The 21,683-nt window shown below is 42.7% G+C and overlaps 6 protein-coding genes across 8 annotated transcripts in view; 4 read left to right on the top strand and 2 right to left on the bottom strand.

The window, feature by feature from the left end:
• Positions 1–844: 844 nt before the first annotated feature.
• Positions 845–1,744, top strand: LOC120424677 (protein THEM6-like). The gene is made up of 2 exons (XM_039588853.1): positions 845–982; positions 1,040–1,744. The coding sequence occupies exon 2, from the start codon at positions 1,049–1,051 to the stop codon at positions 1,634–1,636; it is 588 nt and encodes a 195-aa protein (XP_039444787.1). The 5' UTR covers positions 845–982; positions 1,040–1,048; the 3' UTR covers positions 1,637–1,744.
• Positions 1,745–7,258: 5,514 nt separating this feature from the next.
• On the top strand, positions 7,259–13,465 carry LOC120424683 (protein THEM6-like). Of its 2 annotated transcripts, none has more exons than XM_039588859.2 (2): positions 7,259–7,384; positions 12,733–13,463. In XM_039588859.2, the coding sequence occupies exons 1-2, from the start codon at positions 7,292–7,294 to the stop codon at positions 13,321–13,323; spliced, it is 684 nt and encodes a 227-aa protein (XP_039444793.1). In that variant the 5' UTR covers positions 7,259–7,291; the 3' UTR covers positions 13,324–13,463. The 2 variants fall into 2 exon arrangements, with proteins under 2 accessions (XP_039444793.1, XP_039444794.1); XM_039588860.2 differs by lacking the exon at positions 7,259–7,384 and adding an exon at positions 12,192–12,449 and having other exon boundaries at positions 12,733–13,465.
• Positions 7,868–9,810, bottom strand: LOC120424684 (uncharacterized). 2 transcript variants are annotated; one of them, XR_005606410.2, is made up of 4 exons: positions 9,796–9,810; positions 8,338–9,735; positions 8,102–8,272; positions 7,868–8,046 (listed from the first exon to the last, which is right to left on the bottom strand). XR_005606410.2 is itself a non-coding variant. In XM_052706340.1 (3 exons), exons 1-2 carry the CDS (start codon positions 8,635–8,637, stop codon positions 8,165–8,167), a joined length of 408 nt encoding a protein of 135 aa, XP_052562300.1. In that variant the 5' UTR covers positions 8,638–8,738; the 3' UTR covers positions 7,868–8,046; positions 8,102–8,164. The 2 variants fall into 2 exon arrangements, 1 of the variants encoding a protein (XP_052562300.1); XM_052706340.1 differs by lacking the exon at positions 9,796–9,810 and having other exon boundaries at positions 8,338–8,738.
• LOC120424681 (nucleotide exchange factor Sil1-like) lies at positions 10,059–11,587 on the top strand. The gene is made up of 2 exons (XM_039588857.2): positions 10,059–10,231; positions 10,295–11,587. The coding sequence occupies exons 1-2, from the start codon at positions 10,123–10,125 to the stop codon at positions 11,518–11,520; spliced, it is 1,335 nt and encodes a 444-aa protein (XP_039444791.1). The 5' UTR covers positions 10,059–10,122; the 3' UTR covers positions 11,521–11,587.
• Positions 13,380–21,683, bottom strand: part of LOC120424680 (intermembrane lipid transfer protein VPS13B-like) — a 25,100-nt gene continuing 16,796 nt past the window's right edge. Inside the window, exons 7-9 of the mRNA XM_039588856.2 lie at positions 19,222–19,436; positions 18,517–19,168; positions 13,380–15,734 (exon numbers count right to left, since the gene is read on the bottom strand). Of these exons, the coding sequence (XP_039444790.1) occupies positions 13,503–15,734; positions 18,517–19,168; positions 19,222–19,436 (3,099 nt within the window). The 3' untranslated portion in view covers positions 13,380–13,502. The remainder of the gene's footprint in view (positions 15,735–18,516; positions 19,169–19,221; positions 19,437–21,683) is intronic.
• Positions 19,894–21,683, top strand: part of LOC120424682 (alanine--glyoxylate aminotransferase) — a 2,273-nt gene continuing 483 nt past the window's right edge. Inside the window, exons 1-2 of the mRNA XM_039588858.2 lie at positions 19,894–20,704; positions 21,548–21,643. Coding sequence (XP_039444792.1) covers positions 20,034–20,704; positions 21,548–21,643 — 767 coding nt within the window. The 5' untranslated portion in view covers positions 19,894–20,033. The remainder of the gene's footprint in view (positions 20,705–21,547; positions 21,644–21,683) is intronic.

Genomic DNA, 21,683 nt, shown 5'->3' with positions numbered 1-21,683 from the left:
ACCTGACACAGTATTTGCGAGCTCTACAGTATGGAAATTTTACAAACAAAAAAAAGACACATTTTAGAACAAGCGAAAAACTATACCGAACTCTCTAGCGTGTTACAAACGTTTCTTACCGAATTTTATCACAAACTCACACACATCCCTACTAGACACCGTTGTTCGTTCGTTCGTTCTCTCTAACACTTCTTAGCCGTTTAACGTTAATAACTGAATATACAAATGAAAGAAAGGGGTTTGAACGAGTGCACGAGCTTGCATAAACACTACTTAACTTTTCTACGACAAAGTTGAAACGCATGCGAGCGAGATAGATTTTGGCATAAGCTAACGCAGGAAATATTAACTTGGACAGCAAAACAAAAAGAAAAGGCAACATCTAGTAACTAATAATAAATTATTTAAGTTTTCTATTACTGATGGAAAATTCTTGACTATTGATTTCTATCACACGACTTATGATTACAAACTATATTTTTAAAGCTCCACTAATTTAAGGGGCTTCCTCTGTTTAAAAAGTCTTATATTAAAACAACTCTAAATTATCAATTTTCATCCCTAGTCCTCGAGTCGAGGTCTTTTCTATTTTGACTAATTGACAGAGTGACAGAATTGACAGATCTCACTTTCACTTACTTCACTTCACACGATCATTTATTTGTACTTACCACGTTTAACCTGGATCAATTTTTCAGTGATGCCACTGATTTGGTACCTCAACTTTGACGTCCGTGTTTGGGAAAAGCAGCACTGTGAACGAATCAGCTTGCAAGTACTGTACAATATTGCACACAAGATTTAATGCAACATAGTATACACCACTAATTACTTAGAGGAGACAAACACAACCTTCTGTGTACTGAGCAAAACAGTTAGTACACAGTATCGATTTGTAGCTTTAGCAGCGAACAGCACTCTGCTGCACGACTCGTGACAATCACAATAGTTGTACTTGAAAAGGTAAACAGAGCGTTGTTAGGTAAGTGATTTGCAGTTTCAAGTGCACCTCGAGTCTGATACGTTTTCCCCCCTCAAGTCCTCCGTCATGTACTGGATCATCGCCGTCCTGGTGCTACTAGCGTTCGACGTCAACTACTACGTCCGCTTCATCTTTACCCAGCTCTCGCTGAACATCTCCAACCTGTTCCACAAGAAGCAGCTAACCGACACGGTCACGTCGTACGGCATCTGCACCACGCAGGACATCGACATCTTCCTCGATCACATGAACAACGTGCGGTTCCTGCGCGAGCTCGACTTTGCCCGGTACCACTGGTTCGGCCGAACAAAGTTCTGGTCCAAACTGCGCTCGCGGGGAGCTTCCTCGGTGCAGGGCGCAACGTCGATCCGGTACCGGCGCATGATCGGACTGTTCCGGCCGTTTCGCGTCGAAACGCGGCTCGTTTGGTGGGACGAGCGCAGTTTGTACCTCGAGCACCGGTTCGTCACGCTGACGGATGGGTTCGTGCGGGCGGTGGCCATTTCGCGGCAGGTCGCACCTGGAGGGTTCAACATGGGCGAGCTGATTGAACAGTTTGACGAGTGTCGCGAGAGGCCGGATCGACCGGAGGAAATTGGCCACTGGCTGGAGGCGATCGAGGTGTCTAGTCTGAAGCTGAGAAAGGAGCGATGAGGGTGCAGTGCCGAGTGAATCAGTGGTACCAAATATTTGTACTTGGACAACTGGTAAACCAGTATTAATGAAGAATACAAATAACCAAGAGGGCGTCATCTTAAATTTGATTATTTCTTTTTATTTAAACTAGAAGTTTCATAATTGCTTCGCTAGTCGTCTTAAAAAGTTCTTGTAATATAAATAGGGTACTAAAGCCCTATGTCAATTTTTATGTACAACGGTAAAAACACGAATAAAAACCATTTCTGATCACTTTTTTTTCATTTTAGCATTAGCATTAGCATTAGCATTTCAGGACGCCCTATCCACGGATGGCTCCACAACGCTTATCCCACTGTTTGGTCTGGTTGTGTTAGACCCTCATCCGGAATAATAATCCAACACGGGAGATACCATGTCTTCATCTTTTGATGAGTGTGTAATACAGCCCAGGGCATAAGGGGGTCCTTGCCGGGTCTAAGCTATCCTTTGGGGAACGGAAGGAATGTTAGTAAACACCTATCTAAAGTGCGCAAGGATCCCTACGACACCTTAGTGGTATAGATGTTTGTAGGGTGGTTTTGGACTCAATGTTAGTAAGAGAGGTAAAACCCTAGGATACACCCCGAAAGGCGTTGCGGGCGAATCAAGTAGAGTTAGTTTTTTGTATTATTAAACTTATACAGATGATTGTACAGTATGAACGATGCATGATTTATATATATCCTATTTAAAGCCACGGCAGATACAACGCGACGAAGCCGTGTTTGATTAAATTTACGTTTGTGTTACTTAACCAACCATTTTCTCATATAAAAGCAATGCTGATTAAACACAGTTTTAACATGTATGCTGTTAAACTCAAGCTACCGACTGTAAGAGTACAGAGAAATTTATATTTTTCTTTAGTTATTATGTGTTTAAGCGAAATTCGGTGTTATAAATGATTTAACGCATAATTGGAATATTGATTTTAAACTCTTACAGCGATGCTGAGTAAACATGAATTATTTATTTGTTTCATTTAAATGTAGGACTTATAATTTGAATTAAAACGACCGATTCAAAAAAGCATAATTAGTTAATGATTCAAATTGTATGTGTAATGGGATTAATCAGCATATTTAATATTTCTAAATTAACACAATAACAATAGAAAGTCCTCACCAAGTATTCAGCCTTGGCATCTGTGAGAACCGGCTAGCGTAAGATGCAACAGTTGAGAAAATGTCTGTCTAGGTATTAAAATATTGTTGATTTAGAATCGATTCAGTCTTAGACAGCCGGCTATGGAAAAACTGAATCGCGGTTGAAAATTATTTTGGTTGGTCTCATATCAATTTAGAAATTTGCAAGCTTATCTGAAATTTGATACCAAACTGAAAAAAATCCATATACACGTAAATTTTCTCAGCAGCATCCCAGTCACGACGCTCTAGTAGGATTTAGTAGGGTTCTCACAGAGCTGGATATTCTTACAGCATTCTAGCAGAAATGTTCCACCAGTCTAGCAGGATTCTGGTAAAACCAGATCTGCTAGAATATTTCGTGACTGGGATACTCTTCTCTCTTTCTACTGTGTGCTCAACATGGAACGAACTCACCGCGCACTCCAACAGCAAGCAGCACCAACACACCGACAGCCTACACGCGCTGTTTGTGCAGATGGCGATGATGATGACGACGAAGCACCCAGCAGCAGCATTCATTCTCTCGTTAGAGACTCTAGAGAGCAAAAGCTCCTTCATCTTCGTTAGCACACACACTCAGATTCGTCGATTCCCCGGTGTCATCTTGCGACCAATCTCGCGCAAACCACACGCAAACACTTAAAACACTACTTTCACCCAGCCAACTCTAACTTTGTGCCACTCTTCGTCGAATTTTTGCGCCCCTGCCTTTAAAAATCCTGATCACTTTTTTTTCATTTTAATGCAAAAAAAAAATGACAAGACAACATTTTTTCGATAGATCAACTATGGTCCCCTTGGAACGAGCTGTCAAATAGGACCTTTTCTGTCAAGAAGGACCGCGAGGTTAATTTTTCAAAATTGATTTAAAAATCCATTTTAAACTCTTTGTGGTCGTACAAAGGGTCATTGTACTCAGAAAAATAAGCTTTATCGCTGTAAACAATAATATCAGCAATCTAAGCTTCATTTTTGGACCCAATTATATTTAATATTTTTTTAATAAAAAAAAATAAAATCTAGCAGCAAATTGAGGAATTTCAGAATTTTAGAGTTTTAGACACGAAAAGAATGCGAAACTTTTCTTGAGCGCATTCCTTCCGATCTCCGAACTTCATCCGAAGATTCTGTAGTAAAATTGGAGAAAATTATATGGCAATATCAGGTTAACTGGGGCGAATCGGGACGACAGTTTGTATAGGGATAGCTGTTTTTAGAGCTTGAAATTTGGGATACGATGCACAATTTTTGAAAAAAATAAAATAAAAATGAAATAAATAAAAATTATAAATATTAAAAGAACAAGCCATTGCTTCAACATTTGCATGGAAAAAGTGTTTAAAAATGCATTTTACACTAGTTCAGTTGTTTTGCAATCATTATAATAGTTCTCAAAAAATGTAAGATTTGACGAAAACATTGAAGGGATTTTCGGGCCAACATTGAAGGGGGGAAGACAAATCCCCTGCTTTGCAGGTTGACCACTCAAATTTCATTTTCAAATTCCCGACTTTTCCATAAACTCAAAAAATATGCATTTCCTATCTAAATAATGATTTCTAACAAAATACTCTTTATAAAAAAAAAATATATCAACCTAAACAAATTAAAAAAAATCTAACTATTTACAATTTTCGTAGAAAAAGAAACCCAAGAACAAACTCCTAAAAAATACTTTAAAAATGGAAGCACTCATTATTTTGATTCAGGGTAGAAACATAAACAAATAATAGTCTTTTAAAAATAACTGAAAGCTTGAAAACAATTATAATTTCAATGTTAATTTTTAAAATTGAAAAACGTATAGTTTTTGATACTCCAAAAACAAAAGGTTAAAGATTATTGAATATAACATTTTCTTCTCAATTTTATTTTATTAAAAAACAAAGAACGCTTTAAACATGATTACATTATTTCAATGAATTTTGAAAAATGTCTAGGAATTCGTATATTATTTTTTTAAATCCTTTCTATTTTTTTTAATTTGGACCTGATTTATCCAGTTATCAGTATTTAACTGTTTTATTTTTTTAAATGAAAAATTCAGTTTGATAAGATTCCATGTTTTACAACTTGCTTTATGCGAAATGTTCGAAGAGACAAATGCTTTAAACATACATATTCGCAATAATTTAAATCAAAATTACTTTTTTTTTGCTTTTTCAATATTTTTTCCATGTTACAAAACGTAATAAAGTTTTTCAATTTTTTCATTCAGAACGAATAACGATTGGATTTTATTCGATATTTATTTTTTCCAAAAACTGAAGACAAACCTCTGGGGAAAAAAAATTTGAAATGACTTAATGATTTTTTTCCACCAAAAAAACCATTGCCAAACTCTAGTTGGAATCTTTTTTCAAATATTCAATCAATATTAAAACAGAATCATAACTTTACGCTGGCCATAATCGTTAAAATTAGGTTCTATTAGTTTTTAATTAACTTTGTTGTTGTTTTTAGTTAAGTTTGTTTGATAAATAGATCTTGTTTTATAAACAAAAATTGGTAAAAACCGGTTGATTCATAAAAAAATATTATGAAATTCTGTGTTGAATGCATTTAATATTTATTAGGATTTTTAATGTCTTAAATGGCCTTTTCATTCTTAAATAAATTGAAACAGTGAAAGGAACCTTAAATTTAAAATAAGTTACTTAAGAAAAAAATTGTGAATTTAATTTGAAAATTGTACAAAATATGACAAAATTATTCAAGAGTTAGAAAATAATTTTCAAACAAGTATGCTTGGAATTCCCGACTTTTCCCGACTTTTTGACAAAAAATCACAAATTCCCGACTTTTTCCCGATTTTTTGCGGATTTTGGCGAATTCCCAAATTTCCGACTCGAGTGGCCACCCTGCAAAAGCTTTAAATAAAATTTGTACCATGGGTTTGTAAAATGGGGTCGCAAAACTCGAATTTGGTGTTAAAAGTTAAAACATAAATAAAAAAGCGATTTTTTTTTGTTGTGATTCGACTGTGTAGGACGTACACAGTAAAAAAAATCATGGTAATATTACATCTGGGAAGGGGTACATCTTTGATGTGAGAAAAAAATGTGTAATTTTATCTCTGAAAGTGTGTAATTTTTTTATAGTGTTATGTCATTTGTCAGTCTAAATTGAGGTGAAATTACATCACAAAAGAGGTAAGGCGTCATCCATAAAGTATGTCACGCTCTAGGGGGGGGGGGGGGGTGTCTGAACAAGTGTGACATTGCATGTAATAAGTATAGGAAAAGCGTGACAAAGGAGGGGGGGGAGGTAAATTTTGGCTGATTTTAGCGTGACGTACTTTATGGATGAAGCCTAATATTCAACCATCCAGAATTACACCATCCAAATTTACACAACCTTCCAAGCAACCTTCGGATAATCGAGTCTGGACTGTATTTGGATTTTAAAGACAGATGAATTTTTGAGGATTTTTACACCGCATCTGAATAAGCTGTATACGGAGGTCATATATTCATACTAGGGTTGCCCTATTTTGAGCCTTGGTGTTCAAAACTTGTCCTAAATATTCAAATCGAGTTTTTTTTTATCAGGTCCTATAAACATATGAAAGACAATAGTTTATTGGCCCTTTTCGAAAAAAAAAATAAAAAAACTCTGGAAATCATGTTTTAGAGCAGTTTTGAGCAAGCTGTACCTTTTGCCAGGGGCAAGATAGGAACGTACCTGTTTGGATTTTTTTTAGCTTATTTGCCAAATTTTAACGCTTTCGCATTAGTTTTTCAAACAAAAATTGCTCATACAAATTGTTTTGAGGCCAAATTACGATCAAAAAAAAGATGTTCTGATAAAATTGGACCATTTTTCATGATTTTCCATGCAAACTTCAAACCACCCTAGTACATACATACATACATAACCGCTGAATGGACAAAACTGCATCTCCACGATTGTAAAACCGGAGTGATCGAGAGCTTACAAACACACTTCAATTACAATACAGGTGAGAATAGTCTATCCATAGCCAACGTGTTAGTTGTTTCAGAATGAAATTCGTCATAACTGACATAACTGTCATAATGAATGAAAAAAGTGTTTCAAAATGCATTATACACCTGTCCAGTTGTTCTGTAATTATTAGTTTTCAAAATATCCAAACATTGAAGAGATTTTTTTTTCGCCAAAAAAAAAAACTTTTTGCGGTGCTGTACATTGGAATTCCACAAAAATTAAAAATATTTTTGATCGATCCCAGGCATGCTCAATATGATTTTAAACGCAGGAAAATGCATTTCTAATTGTTTTCAGTTGGTTAGACTTCTATTTCCTTTTAAGTTTTGAAAAAAAAATGTTTTTTTGCCCCCTGATTTTTCGGATCGATTTTGAAGGGATGGGGCGACATAAACTTTGAAAAATATTTGCAACGGCCTAAGTTAAAATAAACACTCAGATGTTCAAACAACGTAATTTAGAGACACCCCTCAAAGACACCTCAGCTAAACTGACTGCAAAGCCAGACTACGAAATGCGCTTCAGTCGCGTTTCGATCTTGAACTTGAACGCACCGATCGCGTGGCACATTTCGTGGGCTCGTCGTCACACTATTTCAATCGTCAGGGTGAGTGATAGAATAATTTCTGGTCGTACCGAATTGTATTATCGAGCTAACTTTGCCCTGAAAGAAGCAAACTGAAATGGAATCTAGCGGGGGGAGTTGCTGTCTTTTAAAACAAGTCAAAGCACAGTCTATTTGGAAAGCGGAAATGTGAAAGTTTCTCGCTTTCTTCATTTTTAGCTTTAACGTTTTGGTAATGAATTAAAGGAAAATCGTTTTTTTATTTACCAGTGTCAGTAAGAAAAAGAAGTACAATTTAAATAACTGGAAGTAAACTTCAGACTAATGGGTTAATATGCAAAAAGAGAGTGACCTTTTAGTTGGGCCCTGGTTAAGTAATGTAGCTTGAATGAAAAATGCTAGCAATGTGAGCAGTGCCGAACGGCAAAAGTGAAACTCATTCCTTGACGGGGAACTTCGTTCTTTGGTTTTAATGTTCTCTCTGAGCTAATGGATGTTGTGATATTTGATATTTGATAGTTGCAATTACATTGTAAAATTTAAACATCATGTTTATAGAAATAATGGTTAGTTATACATCGTTATTTGTCATAAAAGATCAGAGTATAAAGTTTTTTGTAACACCATGAAGAAACATGTATACATATTTAAAATAGACATATTCAAAGATAAAACTGCAATCTTATGTGTCTCAGCAATGGCTTCTACAAGATACAAAAATATAATTTCTAAGATTAAGCGAACTCTAAAATTACTCACCATAGACCACACATTTTTTCCACAGATATGTAGGAACTCTCTCTCGAAGATTCTCTTCCAATTCTAGGCGCAGACTTGATCAAAGAGTGATCCGTCCAGGTCACGCCTCGATTCGGTCGGATCTAACGTCCGACCGTTCGTTACCGCTGCCACCGTGCCATGCCTTGCGGTCTACAATGAAATGGAAATAATGCGTAAATTGAACTTCTCTTTGCGAAATTGCTTCCAAAACCAACCGAAGCCCGGAGTCCTTCCGACAGCGAGGTCGTCCAGCCGCGTCGCCTCGCTTGCGCTCTCTGCATGCGCTCCAGCTGCACCGAGTCCCCGGAGAACATGACCACCCCACCAGACGGCCTATCCGTCGGTATTTCGTTAGCGCTGATGATAATCCGTTCGATTAGTGTGCCCTGTCGACGACCCTTTGACCAGTCCGCGGTTGTTCCTGGTCCGCCGCTCTGCGCGGTTAGGGTGCTGATTCCGTGACACGATGCCATGCCCAGCAGGCCGAGCAGCAGTACACAAATCGTAGGCTTCATTCCGAGCAGTTTGGGAGCAGTTTCATCCCACTTTTTTACGACTGACAACGAAAACAAAGCGCGTCCTTGAGCGCGAAGTGTGCAGAAATTGATGTACTATCTTCCGTCAACTGAAGCATGTACATATTTGTGTGCTGCATTCTCGCGAATCACACATATTCGCATCTCGGCAGTAGATTGCAAGATTTGAGAGCAAACTATTCTCTGAGCATGCCACACATACCACATGTGATGATGATATGTGTGCGAATTGGCACCCGGTTGCATCCTTCCTCCCACGGGACTTTCCCTGCACGCGAACTTCACTTCTCTCTGGAATTTTGCTTGATGCACACCAAGACTGAGCTGCATTTATAAACAACCGTTTGGCTGTATTCCTGCTCAATAACTTGACGGCTTTCCAATCACCGACGAAGGAATGGCGCTTTTTCAATAAGATCGTTGTAGGCAGCGTGTCATCTCGATTAAACGTTTCGTTATTCTCTGGAACTTAACTCTAATGAATCGTTTTGGAAGTTTTTAACCTTGACTGGTCACGCAAGTTCAAGCCGGCTACGAAGGCAACGGCGTTAAAATCCACGCCGTTGACGGATGTTATTTCGGCCAAGAACTCAACCCCGACGGTATCCCGCGCCTGAGTCCACAGATGCTCCATTGTTAGATGGTGTCATCTGGGAAGTGTTTGCCCGTCGGGGGTGAGTTCTCCAGGCAGATGGCCATTGCGCGCCACGCTTCGCCGTACCTCACCAGCCGCATGCGGTACAGCTTGCTTGGTAGGAAGATGGTACGACATGCCGTGTTCTGTGACGGACTTTTATGAAATTGTCCGCCACAGATCCCCGTCATGACCATCACCCTCCTACCTTCAGCGCAGAGCTTGTCCGTTTTTTCCATCTGTGCCCAGGGTCCGGAATTCACCTGACCATTCAGCTGCACACAGAATGTCAGCGTATCGGACACTGCACGGTATTTTTCATTTTCAAAGGCTGTCCGCGACAGCATATGGCACAGATACAAATCTTTGTCCACCTTGAGATCCAACGTCATCCTTCTTTCGGCCGTGGACAGCTCCTTTTCGACCTTGGGTTTTGGGCGATACTGCAGAGTAAAACCTTTGTTAGTAAACATCTCGACTGACACGTTTAAAACAAACCGCACCCTAAGCATCTAGTAGTCTCTCCTATTTCTTGCATGCAAGTTTCGCTTTCTCCCCACTCGTTCTTATCAGCCTTGGTTCGCGCATGCATGGCTTATGTGCCACCACAAACACCGCGTGTTGTGTTTGTGTTAAACCGGTCAGTCGAGCACATGGTTTGCTGCGATGGTATGCGTGCGTGTCATCTCTGCCGACCACTGACGTGTTAATAATGTTGGTGGATGCCGTCAAGCATACTTTGCTTTGGTCATTCTACGTCGGGATTTGAAGTGATACAATTTGTCTTCTTAAAGTGTTAATTCGGGAGAAGATTTTAGTTGCATTTTGTGATGAAAGTCTTAGTGAAGGTGCTGGTGGCTTTGCTGGTCACGTTGTGTTACGCGACCAAGAATGACACGGTTTTTGTGGCCACAGATGAGTGGCAGGAAATCGGCGACGGTAAGAAACGCCTCGCGAATATTTCGTTCTGACTTGCAACTTATCGGGATCCATTTGTTCAAGGTCAAACAATTCCACAAGGACTGCACGTGCGGATAAATCTTCAAACGGGTAAAAAGGAAGCCAAGATGCTGGAGCAAGAGTCTAACGACACCAGCAGGTCGACACTGTCGACCGTTCCGGGCGCAACCGTGCAGGACCATGACGTGGGCAACTCGGAAAGGCTCGCCAACATGGAGAAGTTGAAGGAAGCGCTGCAGCGCATTCCGACGGACGATTTTAAGTTTGACGAAAATGAACTAAAAAAGGTCAAAGCCAAGTTCAAGAGCTACGAAGAGATCCGACAAGAGCTAAAGGATGCCCAGATGGAAATCAAGACCGACAGTGATATCATGGCCGACCTGTTTGAACATTTTAATGAGATCCGCGAAGCGGGTCGATTAGCCGAGGCGGCGGTCAAAACAGAGCTGGATGTGATATTTGAAGATCTGCAATACCTAGTTCACCAAATTGACAACGCGGTAGACTTCATCAGTCGCCAAGGAATAGAGCAGATCATCTGGCCGGCGCTCAACCAAACGGAATCTTCCACGCTGAAGGTCCATGGCTTTAAGCTACTCGGAACCGTCGTCCAGAACAACCCAAAAGCCAAGGTGGCACTGTTTGAACGCAACGGCGGAGGCATCCTACTGACCAAGCTGTCTCAATCCAGCGACACGAGCGAAGTTTCAGCCGGTCTCTACGCGCTGGGCAGTCTGCTCCGTAAATTCCCCTTTGCCCAAACGGAACTTCTCAACCCCCACGGGTACAGTCTCCTCTTCGAGATATTCAACAAGAAGGTCGACCTGCGGGTCAAGTTCAAAGTCGTCAAACTCATTTCCGACCTCGTCCAAGACTACGATCATGCCCTGACCGCACTGGAAGTCGACGCCCTCACCAAGGAACAATACCGATCAACCAATCTCAAAGAAGGTCTACTGAAAGCCGACTACTGTAACCAGGCCCGAGAGTTCTTCCACCACAACAAGGTCGGCTTCGCGCAGGACGAGAATCTCACCGAGGAGGTCGTGGAGGCGTTGCGTAGCGTTAGTGAGGGTATGTGTGCGGACACGTGGTCACGCTGCGCCCTGTTCCGGCATACACTGCTGGTGCTGCGAAACACGCTGGATACGCGACTGGGCGAACTTGGCGGCAAGGATGGAGCGTACTTGGGCGAAGTTCAGGCGGAAGTGGTGCGGTTTCTGGAGGAACTGTACGGCAAGCCGAAGGAGAGTCGGGATGAGCTGTGAGGTCGGACGGGTTTGGTGGACTAGGTGTAGAGAGAGTTGAAGATTGAATAAATTATTTATTTTGTTTTGAAAAAAAAAAAACTGTTGTTTCAATCTTAATTGTTATTGTCTGTGTGTGTGCGTGTGGTTCAATCTAATACCCGGGGACCGGCATCGAAATTATGAGGAAGTATAGTTTGTACAGTCGCCTCTCTAGCTGTCGATCTTCTCGATATCAATATTGTTCCATCTGTCAGGTAATCTTTCAGTTTCTTCAAAGGCATGCTTTGATTTTTGCGACCACTTCTACTGTTTGCGCAGCTGACGGCGCAGCTTCTTGATCCACAGCTCGTGTTGTTCCCGCCACGTGGGTAGCTGTGGGTGCTGTAGTCTGTGGAGTTTTTTTGTGCAATAAGAAATTATAGCGAGTTGAACAAATGGTCCAGAATTCTCACTGGTCGCACAAGTTCAAGCCGGCAATGAAGGCAACGGGGTTAAAATCTTTTTCGTTGACCGATGTCATTTCTGTGAAGAACTCAACCCCGACGGTATCCCGCGCCTGGGTCCACAGATACTCCATACTCAACAGGTAGTCATCCGGGAACTGTTTGCCCGCCGGGGGTGAGTTCTCCAAGCAGATTACTGTTGCGTGCCACACGGACGGACTTTTACGAAATTGTCCGCCACAGATCCCGGTCATGACCATCGCCCTCCTACCTTCAGCGCAGCGTTTGTCCCGTCTCTCCATTTGTACCCACGGGCCTGCATTCACCTCCCTATCCATCAGCACACAGAACGTCAAAACATCTGACAATGCGCGATAGCATGTGGCACAGCTGAAGATGTTCCTCGCGGCCGATGACGTCCACCGTCAGAATTTTTTCGGCCTTGGACAGCCCTTTTTCGACCGTTATTCCTGTGCGAGGCTGCAAAGTAAAACAAAACCGATGGTAAAAACGCATGCAAAAACATGCACATGCACAATAATTTTATAAAATTTAAAATATTCTTACTACACGCACTATGGGCGAAACTGTCATAAAAACTGGTAGAAAAGTTGCAGCTCTCCACCGCGAGAGGCAGCACCTGTACTGTCCTCGTTTTAGAACCTCAAGTTACACATATGTGGTGTAAGAGACATGATTTTTTTTAAATACCGAAAATGTGGTCGAAAAATTAATGTGGTCAAAAAGGAATAAAATAAAATTGAAATACGTCTTACCTTCCCAACAGATGTTCTCCTGCGGCCTCCTCATCACGATGCTGGTGCTGTACATTATCTGGGATGTCAACTACTTCATCCGGTGCGTGGCCACGCTCGGCTACGGCATGCTGTTTCAGCGCAAACGCCGCGTCACCGACCAAACTTCGATCTACGGGCTGTGCACCACCCAGGACGTGGACATCTTCATCCGGCACATGAACAACGCACGGTACGTGCGCGAGCTGGACTTTGCGCGGTTCCACTTTTACGCCCTGACCGGAATCTACGGCAAGATCAAGGCCAAGGGTGGCGGCGCCGTGCAGGGTGCGTCCAGCGTCCGGTATCGGCGCACGATTCCGATCTTTAGCGCGTACAAGATCACGACGCGACTGGTTTGGTGGGACGACAAGGCGATCTACCTGGAGCAACAGTTTGTGACGCTGGGCGATGGGTTCGTGCGGGCGGTGGCCATGTCCAAGCAGTGCATCACGAAGGTCGACGTGGTGGAGATGATGAAACAGTTTCCGGGGGCGGAACAGCGACCTACGATGCCGGAGGAGCTGCGCCAATGGCTAGAGGCGATCGAGACTAGCAGTCAGAAGCTGCGGAAGGAGAAGTGAATGCTCGCGAAGGGACGTTCGGAACAGTGAATAGCGCGACGGGGGGTTTGGTGCAAAATAACGTTTTTGTTTATAATTTAATGCTATACCTTATTGCATTCCCATGGAGTGGTATATAAAATAAAATAATACATTTTTGTTTAAAACAAAAGAAAACACTGACTAAAATTTCCTCTCCCTTACCTCGCATCGAACGGTGCAAACACGATCGTTCCGGCCGGCTGTTGGCACTTTTTGAGCAGGTTCACGTACCGCACCAGGTAGCGGGCCAGATTCTCGTCGACGTACAGCACCAGCCGGCGTTCGTTGTCGACTGTGTCGGTGTCGTGCTCTTCCTCGATAATCGGCACGTCCACCTCTTCCAGAAGTAGCCGGCCGTTGTCGTCGTCGTCGTCTTCGAGAGTATCTTGCTCTATCTCGACGACCGTATTGTCGGGATCCTGTTGCGTGACGGCAATCAACGAGCCCGATGAGTCAGCGACAGTTCTTTTGGGTGGTTGGACGGCTTTAACCTGCTGAGGCCTGACGGAGGTCGACGGGGGTGGCAACGTGAAGGAGTTAAGCTTTGGCAGTTGCAGCGTCGATTCCTGCACGAACTGGTACGTTCGACTGGAGATGGGGTAGGAATCGTAATCCGTTGGCGGTGGAGGTAGCTCCGGTCGGACTCGAAGTAGAACTTGGGTTGGATCGGACGCGTCTACACTGGGGTAGACGGTCTTGAGGTCAATCACCTCCAGCAGAATGCTTTGATCAACGTCTAGAAGGACGAGCGTCTTTTGGTAGACTCCAACTACAACCAGCTTGTACTGATTCCGGCTAGAGTAAGTCGCGTGGATGGTGAACAGCAGAGGTCCATCGTACAGGGCTTGAGGTTCCCAGAGAGTTTTGTACGGGATGGGTTCGAGCCGTTGCAGCGGTTGTTGGCTGTACTTTGGAGTTGGCATCGTGTTGTACCCGACACTGTGTAGCATTCCTTGCCCGGTTAGGGCGACCAGTTCCGCAGCTCCACTGATTGGTTTCGTAAACGCACCGACAATTCCCTTACCAACTCCGGTCACCACATCGATCGGACTTCTGGCCTGAAGAGGATGATGTGCTAAGCCACCAACTGCTCCAAGAATGCTGATTCCCAACCCGGTGAGACCCTGAGTGAACCCATCCGTCATACCCTGAGGTCTTCGACGGCGGAGAGCGTCCGTCCTCTGCACGTGCTCCGAGTCCAGGGTCAACCGATCGAGGTTTCTCGCCACCGACGTCGCCAATTTCGTGACCGAATTCACCGTACCTGCGGTAATGTTCCGCACCAGCGAGGTCGATCCTTGCGTAAAACCAACCAGGAATCCCCAAGGTCCACGGAACAACCCCTGCACCGGAAGCGATACGAAATCGCGCAGTCCACTGGTAACCGAGCGGGCCAACCCGCTGGGACTACCGAGAATCTCGAGCGAACCGATCACCCATCCTCCGCCAAAGATCGCCCCCGACAGGTAATGCATTCCAAGCGAGTTCCCAAACCGGATCGGCAGCGACCGAATGCTGGTTCTTTCGTAAGCGGAAAAGTCCAGCGGACTATGGTCGAGCGCGATGTACAACCTCATGCACGTGTGCACGGAAAGCAGCACGTGTAGAGGTTCTATCCTTATGTACCGGAACTTGATCGGATCCGCCAAGTAAGTAGACTGCTGGATCACCAGCTTCGGCACCAAAACCTGCCCTGCCGGACACTTGATTCGCTCCACGGCGACCTCTGGCTGATACAACAAGTTCATCGGCAAGCATTCCATCATATAATCCAGCAAGATATTGATATAAGTGTCCTCGACGTACGCCCGGATCGGATTGACCTTGAACCTCAACCCCTCAACCGCCGTCCAGTTACTCGCGTCCATTTCCACATAAATCGAACACAACGCGTCCAACGCCAGCTGCTCCAACGCCTCGTTCAACCGAAATTGGCTCGGCACCACAACCGGCTTGCGCTGCTTAGCTTCATGATCTTCACTGCACAAAATCACCGGAAAGTCGTACTCCCCGTTACAGTGCAACTCGTTATCAACCTGCACGTTGACAAACTGCACCAACGCCCTCTTACTATCCCCACCGGAGTTCGCCTCAACCCCTAACCGATCAAAGCTGAACGAAATCAGGTCCGTCTTCGAGCAGCATCGAGCTGGTTGATCGCTGAACAGAGTCAAATTCAGCGATTTAAAGTAACCACGGAACGATACGCGCTTGGTGGGTGGGCTCGGAGTGTGCGAGTTGGAAGACGCTGGAATGCTGGAGGTTTGTTGCTGCTGCGTTTTGGGTTGGTGGGCGCCACCTGCGCTGCTAGAACTGGAATCGACGATGGTCGGTGCCGGGATCGGGTTCGACAGGCGCGTGCGAATGTCTTTCGCGGAGAATTCCAGGTCCTGAAAACAAGGCGTTGATTACTCTCATATTCAAATTCAAAATTGCAAAAAAAAAAAAAAATAGAGTTTAGAAATTCAAAAGTTAGAAAAAAATCCAATTTTTCCAATTGAAATTTTTAAAATACAGAAATTTATAGTTCCATACCTATAGATAGAATTAAAAATACAAAAACGAGCTTTAAATTTTTTTTAAGTTTATAATTCAAAAATTTAAAATCTGAAAATTAAAAACTCAGGAATTTAAAAATAAAGTTTTCCAATATTCCTTAATTTTTTAATTTTTTTATTGTTTTTTTTTCATACAGAGCCGATTTGTTAACTCGCATGGAACTACATTCGGATTAACGAATACAAATTTGCAAGTTGGAACGACTGACAGCTGTCAAAAGCACGAAACCCCGTGCTTGGAAAACAGGGAACAAAGGGGGCGAAATCAAGGTTACTGTAAGTTACTGTTACTGTCTTACAGTAACCTTGGGGCGAAATGTGAACATTAGTTTGACAACTAAATGTTGACGTTTGAGTGCATTCTAGCTCGAATACTGAATCAGCGAGCATTCGAATCAGCGGTCATTCGAATAAACGAATCCACTCTTTACTTTGTTTTCTTTTAATTCAACATTTTTCGATTTTTTTTTCGATTTTTTAGAAATTTCTGGAATTTTTTGAAGAATATGTTTTTTGTTTTTTTTTTTTATTTAAACAAAAAATTAGGGGTTGTCATACAAAAATGTATTAAATTGTGTTTCTTGAGAAGGGATTTTCTGGATTTTCTGCTCGATTTGGTATCTTCGGTAAAGTTGTAGATTATAATTAGGACTATTAAGAAAAAATATGTATACGGAAAAAAAATCTCATTTAATTTGTAATGACTAAAAGCTAAATTCCCAAAACACTTATTTTTAAATTTTCTAATTTATATGATATTATTTAGGGGACTAAAAAGACATCTTTTCGTGGGCAAAATCTGGTTTAGAAGATATTATTTGTTTAATAAATTGTGTTTTTTGGATTTTTTTTTTTTGAAAGTATGGACAAAAAAATACATTAAATTAAAAACTTTTTTTTAAGTAAATCGAATTTGCAATCGAAAAGTACTTGACAATTTACATTTGGGTATATGTATTTATTTGTTTTTTTTTTGTTTTAAAAAATATTTTGGAATAGCTGAGAAAATGTGCTATAATTTTATCTTTGGAAAAAAAATCGGACAATTAGTTTCTGAGATCCAGTCTATCCTGCTCATGTTAAATGTAAACATCCTCTGACGTAAGCAGGATAGACTGCTTGTTTACAAATGCACACTGACCCATTTACATTGTTTTGCTTGAATTTCTCTAATTGTCACCTAATTAGCCTGCAACTTTCAAGAGAAAATCATTTTCATCGATTCGAATTCGTTGTGAGGCTTAAGGGGAAAGTGGGGCAAGTGTAACAAGCTAAGGAAATGCTCGTTATAACCCATTTAAAACTTTAAAAAACTGTCGGATTTATTTATAATCATCTTATTCCAGGTCTTGACTAAGACGTTGATAAAACAAATTTTAAAAAAATCCTGTTTTTTAATGTAAAAAATTGATTTTGAAATTTTTGATTTTCCGTATGTTCTACTCAACTAGTGGGGCAAGACGAACAACCCGTTAGGGCAAGAGGAACAATGCATGAAACAAAACAACATGTTAATTTGCAAACGATTGAACTGTTATCACTTAGATACATCAGGTTAGAAAAAAATAAATAATAATAAATAATAATATTTTACTAAAAATTTGATCGTTTTTACGAAAAAAAATTATTACAGAAATTCGTAATTTTTTCCATACTAATAATCCTTACACGGAGAAAAAAGAGTTCCCAAAATCGTGAACGAGCGCTCATGAAAATGGGAACCTCAAACAAAGTGTTCAAATCCCATGGTAGGATTTTGAAAAACGTACCATGAAATTTGAACACTTTGTTCGTGGTTCCCATTTTCATGAACGCTTGTTCACGATTTTGGGAACTCTTTTTTCTCCGTGTTATGGTACACTTGCCCCACCTGAACAAAGTTTTTCAAAAGCTCTCAACAAAAATAACCAAAAGTTAAATCATACTTAATAATAGGTGCAAGTCATTGGTAAGGACACTACTGATCTAAGAAAAATAGCATTTTGATAAAATGAGCCTTAAAATGAACCCTAAGCCTTATTGTGTTCTTTCCAAATTAATATTAAAAGAAAACAAGGGTTTTGAAAAAAAAAACGTAATTCAATCTTATATCCCGTGGTGTTTAAGTCGTTTTGTCGGTTATGTGGTAGTATAATCAGCTAATTGCATTGCTAGCAACAATTCCTCATACTGGAAATAATCAAAATTGTAAAAATTACGGCCGTACGAGCGATTGTTCCGCTTGCCCCATATGGTCGTCTTGCCCCACCTTCCCATATCTCAGACTAGTTGCCTGATTTTCAAAGTTCCAAAAAGATATTTTTATAAAAAAATCGAAAATGATTTTTAGTCATAAAAGTTGAATAAAAAAAGGGATTTTTTCGTGTATTTATTTTTCTCTGAAAAGTCTCCATCAACCTACAACTTTGCCGAAGATACCAAATCGATCTGAAAATTCTTTGTCAAGATACAGAAATTTTATAAATTTACATACCTATTTTGTATGACCAGCCCTCAAAATTGTATGGGAAAACTAATGATGGACATGGATAAAATTTCATCCAAATAAAAAAAAATACAAAAAAAGTCGATTTGCAAAATCGTAGAGAACCACTCAATATAAAAAAAATCTCACCTGACTGATGTAATCGATCACAATCTCCGTGGTCCGATTGCGCACGTTAACGGCCAGCTTCAGATCCCCGTACAGTGGAATGTTCAGGAAGATATTCTTGTTCTCATCGATCCGCACCGGATGCGACCACCGAATCGCACTTCCGCTTACACAGGCAAAGATCAGCGCAACCTCCACGGTCTGCGCCTCCGGGAACACGGCATCCAGTTCTGGCGGCGTGTAGAACACTGTCTGGCGCGATCGTACGATCTGGTACCACACAAAGTTCGCCTCGGCCGGACACTCCGGGACGGCTTCGGCCGGTTTGCTCGCGTTGGTGGAGTCCGCCTGGGCCACGTAGATGTTGAAGTCGGTTCGGTTTTCGATCGCGTACGACGGGCACGGGTCGTCATAGATCGAGACATAGTGCTGACCGTGGTGGGTGACGGTCGACAGGGCTAGCGGAATGTAGCGATCTTCGTGGGTGGGGGTGAGATGTTGCACGCAGAAGCTGCGCCGGGAAACGGGAGCGTTCAGGTGGATTGGAAGCGAGAATTCGGTGTCGGTTCCATGCTGATACAGAGCTAGGTAGCACTGGTACGAACTGTTGGGTTTGAGACGGTTCTTGTGCTGGGACAGGTTGCTCAGGACGGTTACCGCCGAACCTTGGGGACTGAAAGAAATAAATCAGCAATCGAAGTCTACAACCAATAATTTTCTACATACTTATCACACTTCCGGTCATTCCGCGGAAGTCCAATGCACGCGGTATGTTGGCTACGCTCGTCCTGCCGAATCTGATCGAGCTGTTCGTTGTCGAGCACGGCAAAGCACCACCCGTACAGCTCGTAGCTGGAATAGTTGGTCACGACAAACTGCGCCGCTACGGTGATGACTCGGATGTTGTTCTCCGTGGTGGACGACAGGATGACGTTGCTGACCTGGTGTGATGGGAAAAATTATTGTGACTTACATTGCAGAGCAAACAATTACGCACGGTGATATTGGAGAGTAAATATTTTCCATTTCTGAGGCTGGGAAAGGTTGTTATCAGTTGGCAAATACGAACTTTGAGAGCGGCTGAAAACCGCAAGCAAAACTGCGTAGGTCATCGATCTGGAGTATCACTCTGGAGAAAAGTGACCATAAGATCACATCTTGGTAAGAGGAAAACCGCACAGACAAGCTGATTAAACAGAGACTGGTTGATCTGTAACATATGGAAAGAAACCACAAAGTCTCGCGTTTACCGCGACAACGTGTTATCAGCAGCAGGTTCTCTTTCATTCACTCTTTCTCTCCCACAACTAGGTGAGAAGCTTCAAGAGAAAACAGTGGTGCCACTTTAATTCACTACCAACTGATTAACTCTCAAATCTTTTCAGCAAACCTGGCACCACTGATCCGAGAGAGAAACAGCCCACGTACGCAAGCTTAAAACCGGTCCGTTCGCCGCTCGTCCGCTCATTCAGTCTCGACTCTGCCTTCCGCAATCATTCAACAAGTGAAAGTTCTCGCGCCAAAGCAAACTACGTCAAATGGAGTACAAAGTGACCTCTCCGGCGGTTCTCCGCGAACCCCTGGTCGTTCCGGACAAGCTGCTGATGGGACCGGGTCCGTCAAATGCTCCCCAGCGAGTTCTGGACGCCATGTCCAAGCCCATCCTGGGCCATCTACACCCGGAGACGCTCAAGATCATGGACGACATCAAGGAGGGCGTTCGGTACCTGTTCCAGACGACGAACGCAGCCACCTTCTGTTTGAGCGCGTCCGGCCACGGCGGTATGGAGGCCACCCTGTGCAACCTGCTCGAGGATGGTGACGTGGTTCTGATTGGTCACACCGGACACTGGGGAGACCGGTCGGCGGATATGGCTACGCGATACGGAGCTGATGTGAGGACGGTCAAATCGAAGGTCGGCCAGTCGCTTTCGTTGGAGGAGATTCGCACGGCACTGGTGCAGCACAAACCGTCGGTACTATTCCTGACCCAGGGAGATTCTTCGACGGGAGTTCTTCAGGGGTTGGAGGGCGTTGGAGCGCTGTGTCACGCAAACAACTGCTTGCTTATTGTGGATACGGTTGCGTCGCTGGGCGGAACTCCCTTCTTCATGGACCGCTGGGAAGTGGACGCTGTTTACACCGGTTCGCAGAAAGTGCTCGGAGCACCGCCGGGCATTACGCCAATGTCGTTCAGCCATCGAGCCGTGTAAGTACGGGACTGCTATCTCTTGACGAAAGTTTGTATTTGTAAGGTGATGATGAGCTTGTTCGGAGAGACAATCTTATCTGTGGGGCAGTAGAGGCACCGCTTTTATTGCTCTGTTGTGTTTTTGAAGGTCGATGTGCGCACCGTGCCCGGGGGAAAAAGTTATGGTTGCAATTTGGAAGATTCGTCTGACGTTTTGCGACCCGGGAGATAGCGACCGCGCGTGATTGGATGCGTAAATAGCACCGCTATTAAGTAATATTTGCGATAAGTGGGCTGTTTCTTGGGGGTAGTTGAGTGCAGAGCTGTGCAAATTACAGATTGTCGAGGGAGACAGATTGGCCGATGCAAAATAAATCGGCACTGGCAACGTATGTTTTGCGCTTGCAACACTGCCAGTTTTGCTGGGCGTAAAGGGCGGTTGGTGTCCAGCACGTTTGGTGTCCAGAAGCATTGGCCAATCTGTTTGCCTTGACAATCTGTAGTGCAAATGCATTCGAATGAATGTTCATTCTGCGGCTTCCTTAAACTCTTTTGTTTACAATGCGTACTCACAAATTTTCCTTTTTCTTGTGCTTCTCCATGACTCTTGCGTTTTCTATTGTTTACAATGCGTACTAACAAATTTCCTACTTTCAATTTGAAAATCATAAGTAAAATGCCTTCAAAAGCTTGTTTAATTCCCCTGGAAATGTTTTTTAAGACAATTCCGATCAGTACTAGTTTGACTGACATACATTATTTCAAAACTTCAGGTTGACAGTTTAGTGCCCAGCGAGTTCAAAACAGCACGAATTAACTTTGTTTTCTCTGTAATAATCTCTGTAAAAAATCTTCTTCTAGGGAACGCTTCAAGAGCCGTAACACGAAGGTCAAGGTGTACTACTGGGACATGGCACTGGTCGGTGATTACTGGGGATGCTTCGGACGACCACGCATGTAAGTAATACCACCGTCACGTTCGTAACATCAACCCGTA

This window comes from Culex pipiens, chromosome 1 (genome assembly GCF_016801865.2).
Source record: "Culex pipiens pallens isolate TS chromosome 1, TS_CPP_V2, whole genome shotgun sequence".
Taxonomy (NCBI): Eukaryota; Metazoa; Arthropoda; class Insecta; order Diptera; family Culicidae; genus Culex; species Culex pipiens.
Note: the sequence above shows the minus strand (reverse complement) of the source record. Positions and strands in the feature narration are given on the sequence as shown.

Excerpts from the sequence above, each read along its gene's own strand:
- LOC120424677 (XM_039588853.1), top strand. The coding sequence starts at position 1,049 with ATGTACTGGATCATCGCCGTCCTGGTGCTACTAGCGTTCGACGTCAAC.
- LOC120424684 (XM_052706340.1), bottom strand. The coding sequence starts at position 8,637 with ATGAAGCCTACGATTTGTGTACTGCTGCTCGGCCTGCTGGGCATGGCA. Across the intron at positions 8,273-8,337 it reads CGGAAGGACTCCGGGCTTCG|ACCGCAAGGCATGGCACGGT; the intron begins GTTGGTTTTGGA and ends ATTTCATTGTAG.
- LOC120424681 (XM_039588857.2), top strand. The coding sequence starts at position 10,123 with ATGAAAGTCTTAGTGAAGGTGCTGGTGGCTTTGCTGGTCACGTTGTGT. Across the intron at positions 10,232-10,294 it reads GTGGCAGGAAATCGGCGACG|GTCAAACAATTCCACAAGGA; the intron begins GTAAGAAACGCC and ends CATTTGTTCAAG.
- LOC120424683 (XM_039588860.2), top strand. The coding sequence starts at position 12,342 with ATGTTCCTCGCGGCCGATGACGTCCACCGTCAGAATTTTTTCGGCCTT. Across the intron at positions 12,450-12,732 it reads AAAGTAAAACAAAACCGATG|ATGTTCTCCTGCGGCCTCCT; the intron begins GTAAAAACGCAT and ends CCTTCCCAACAG.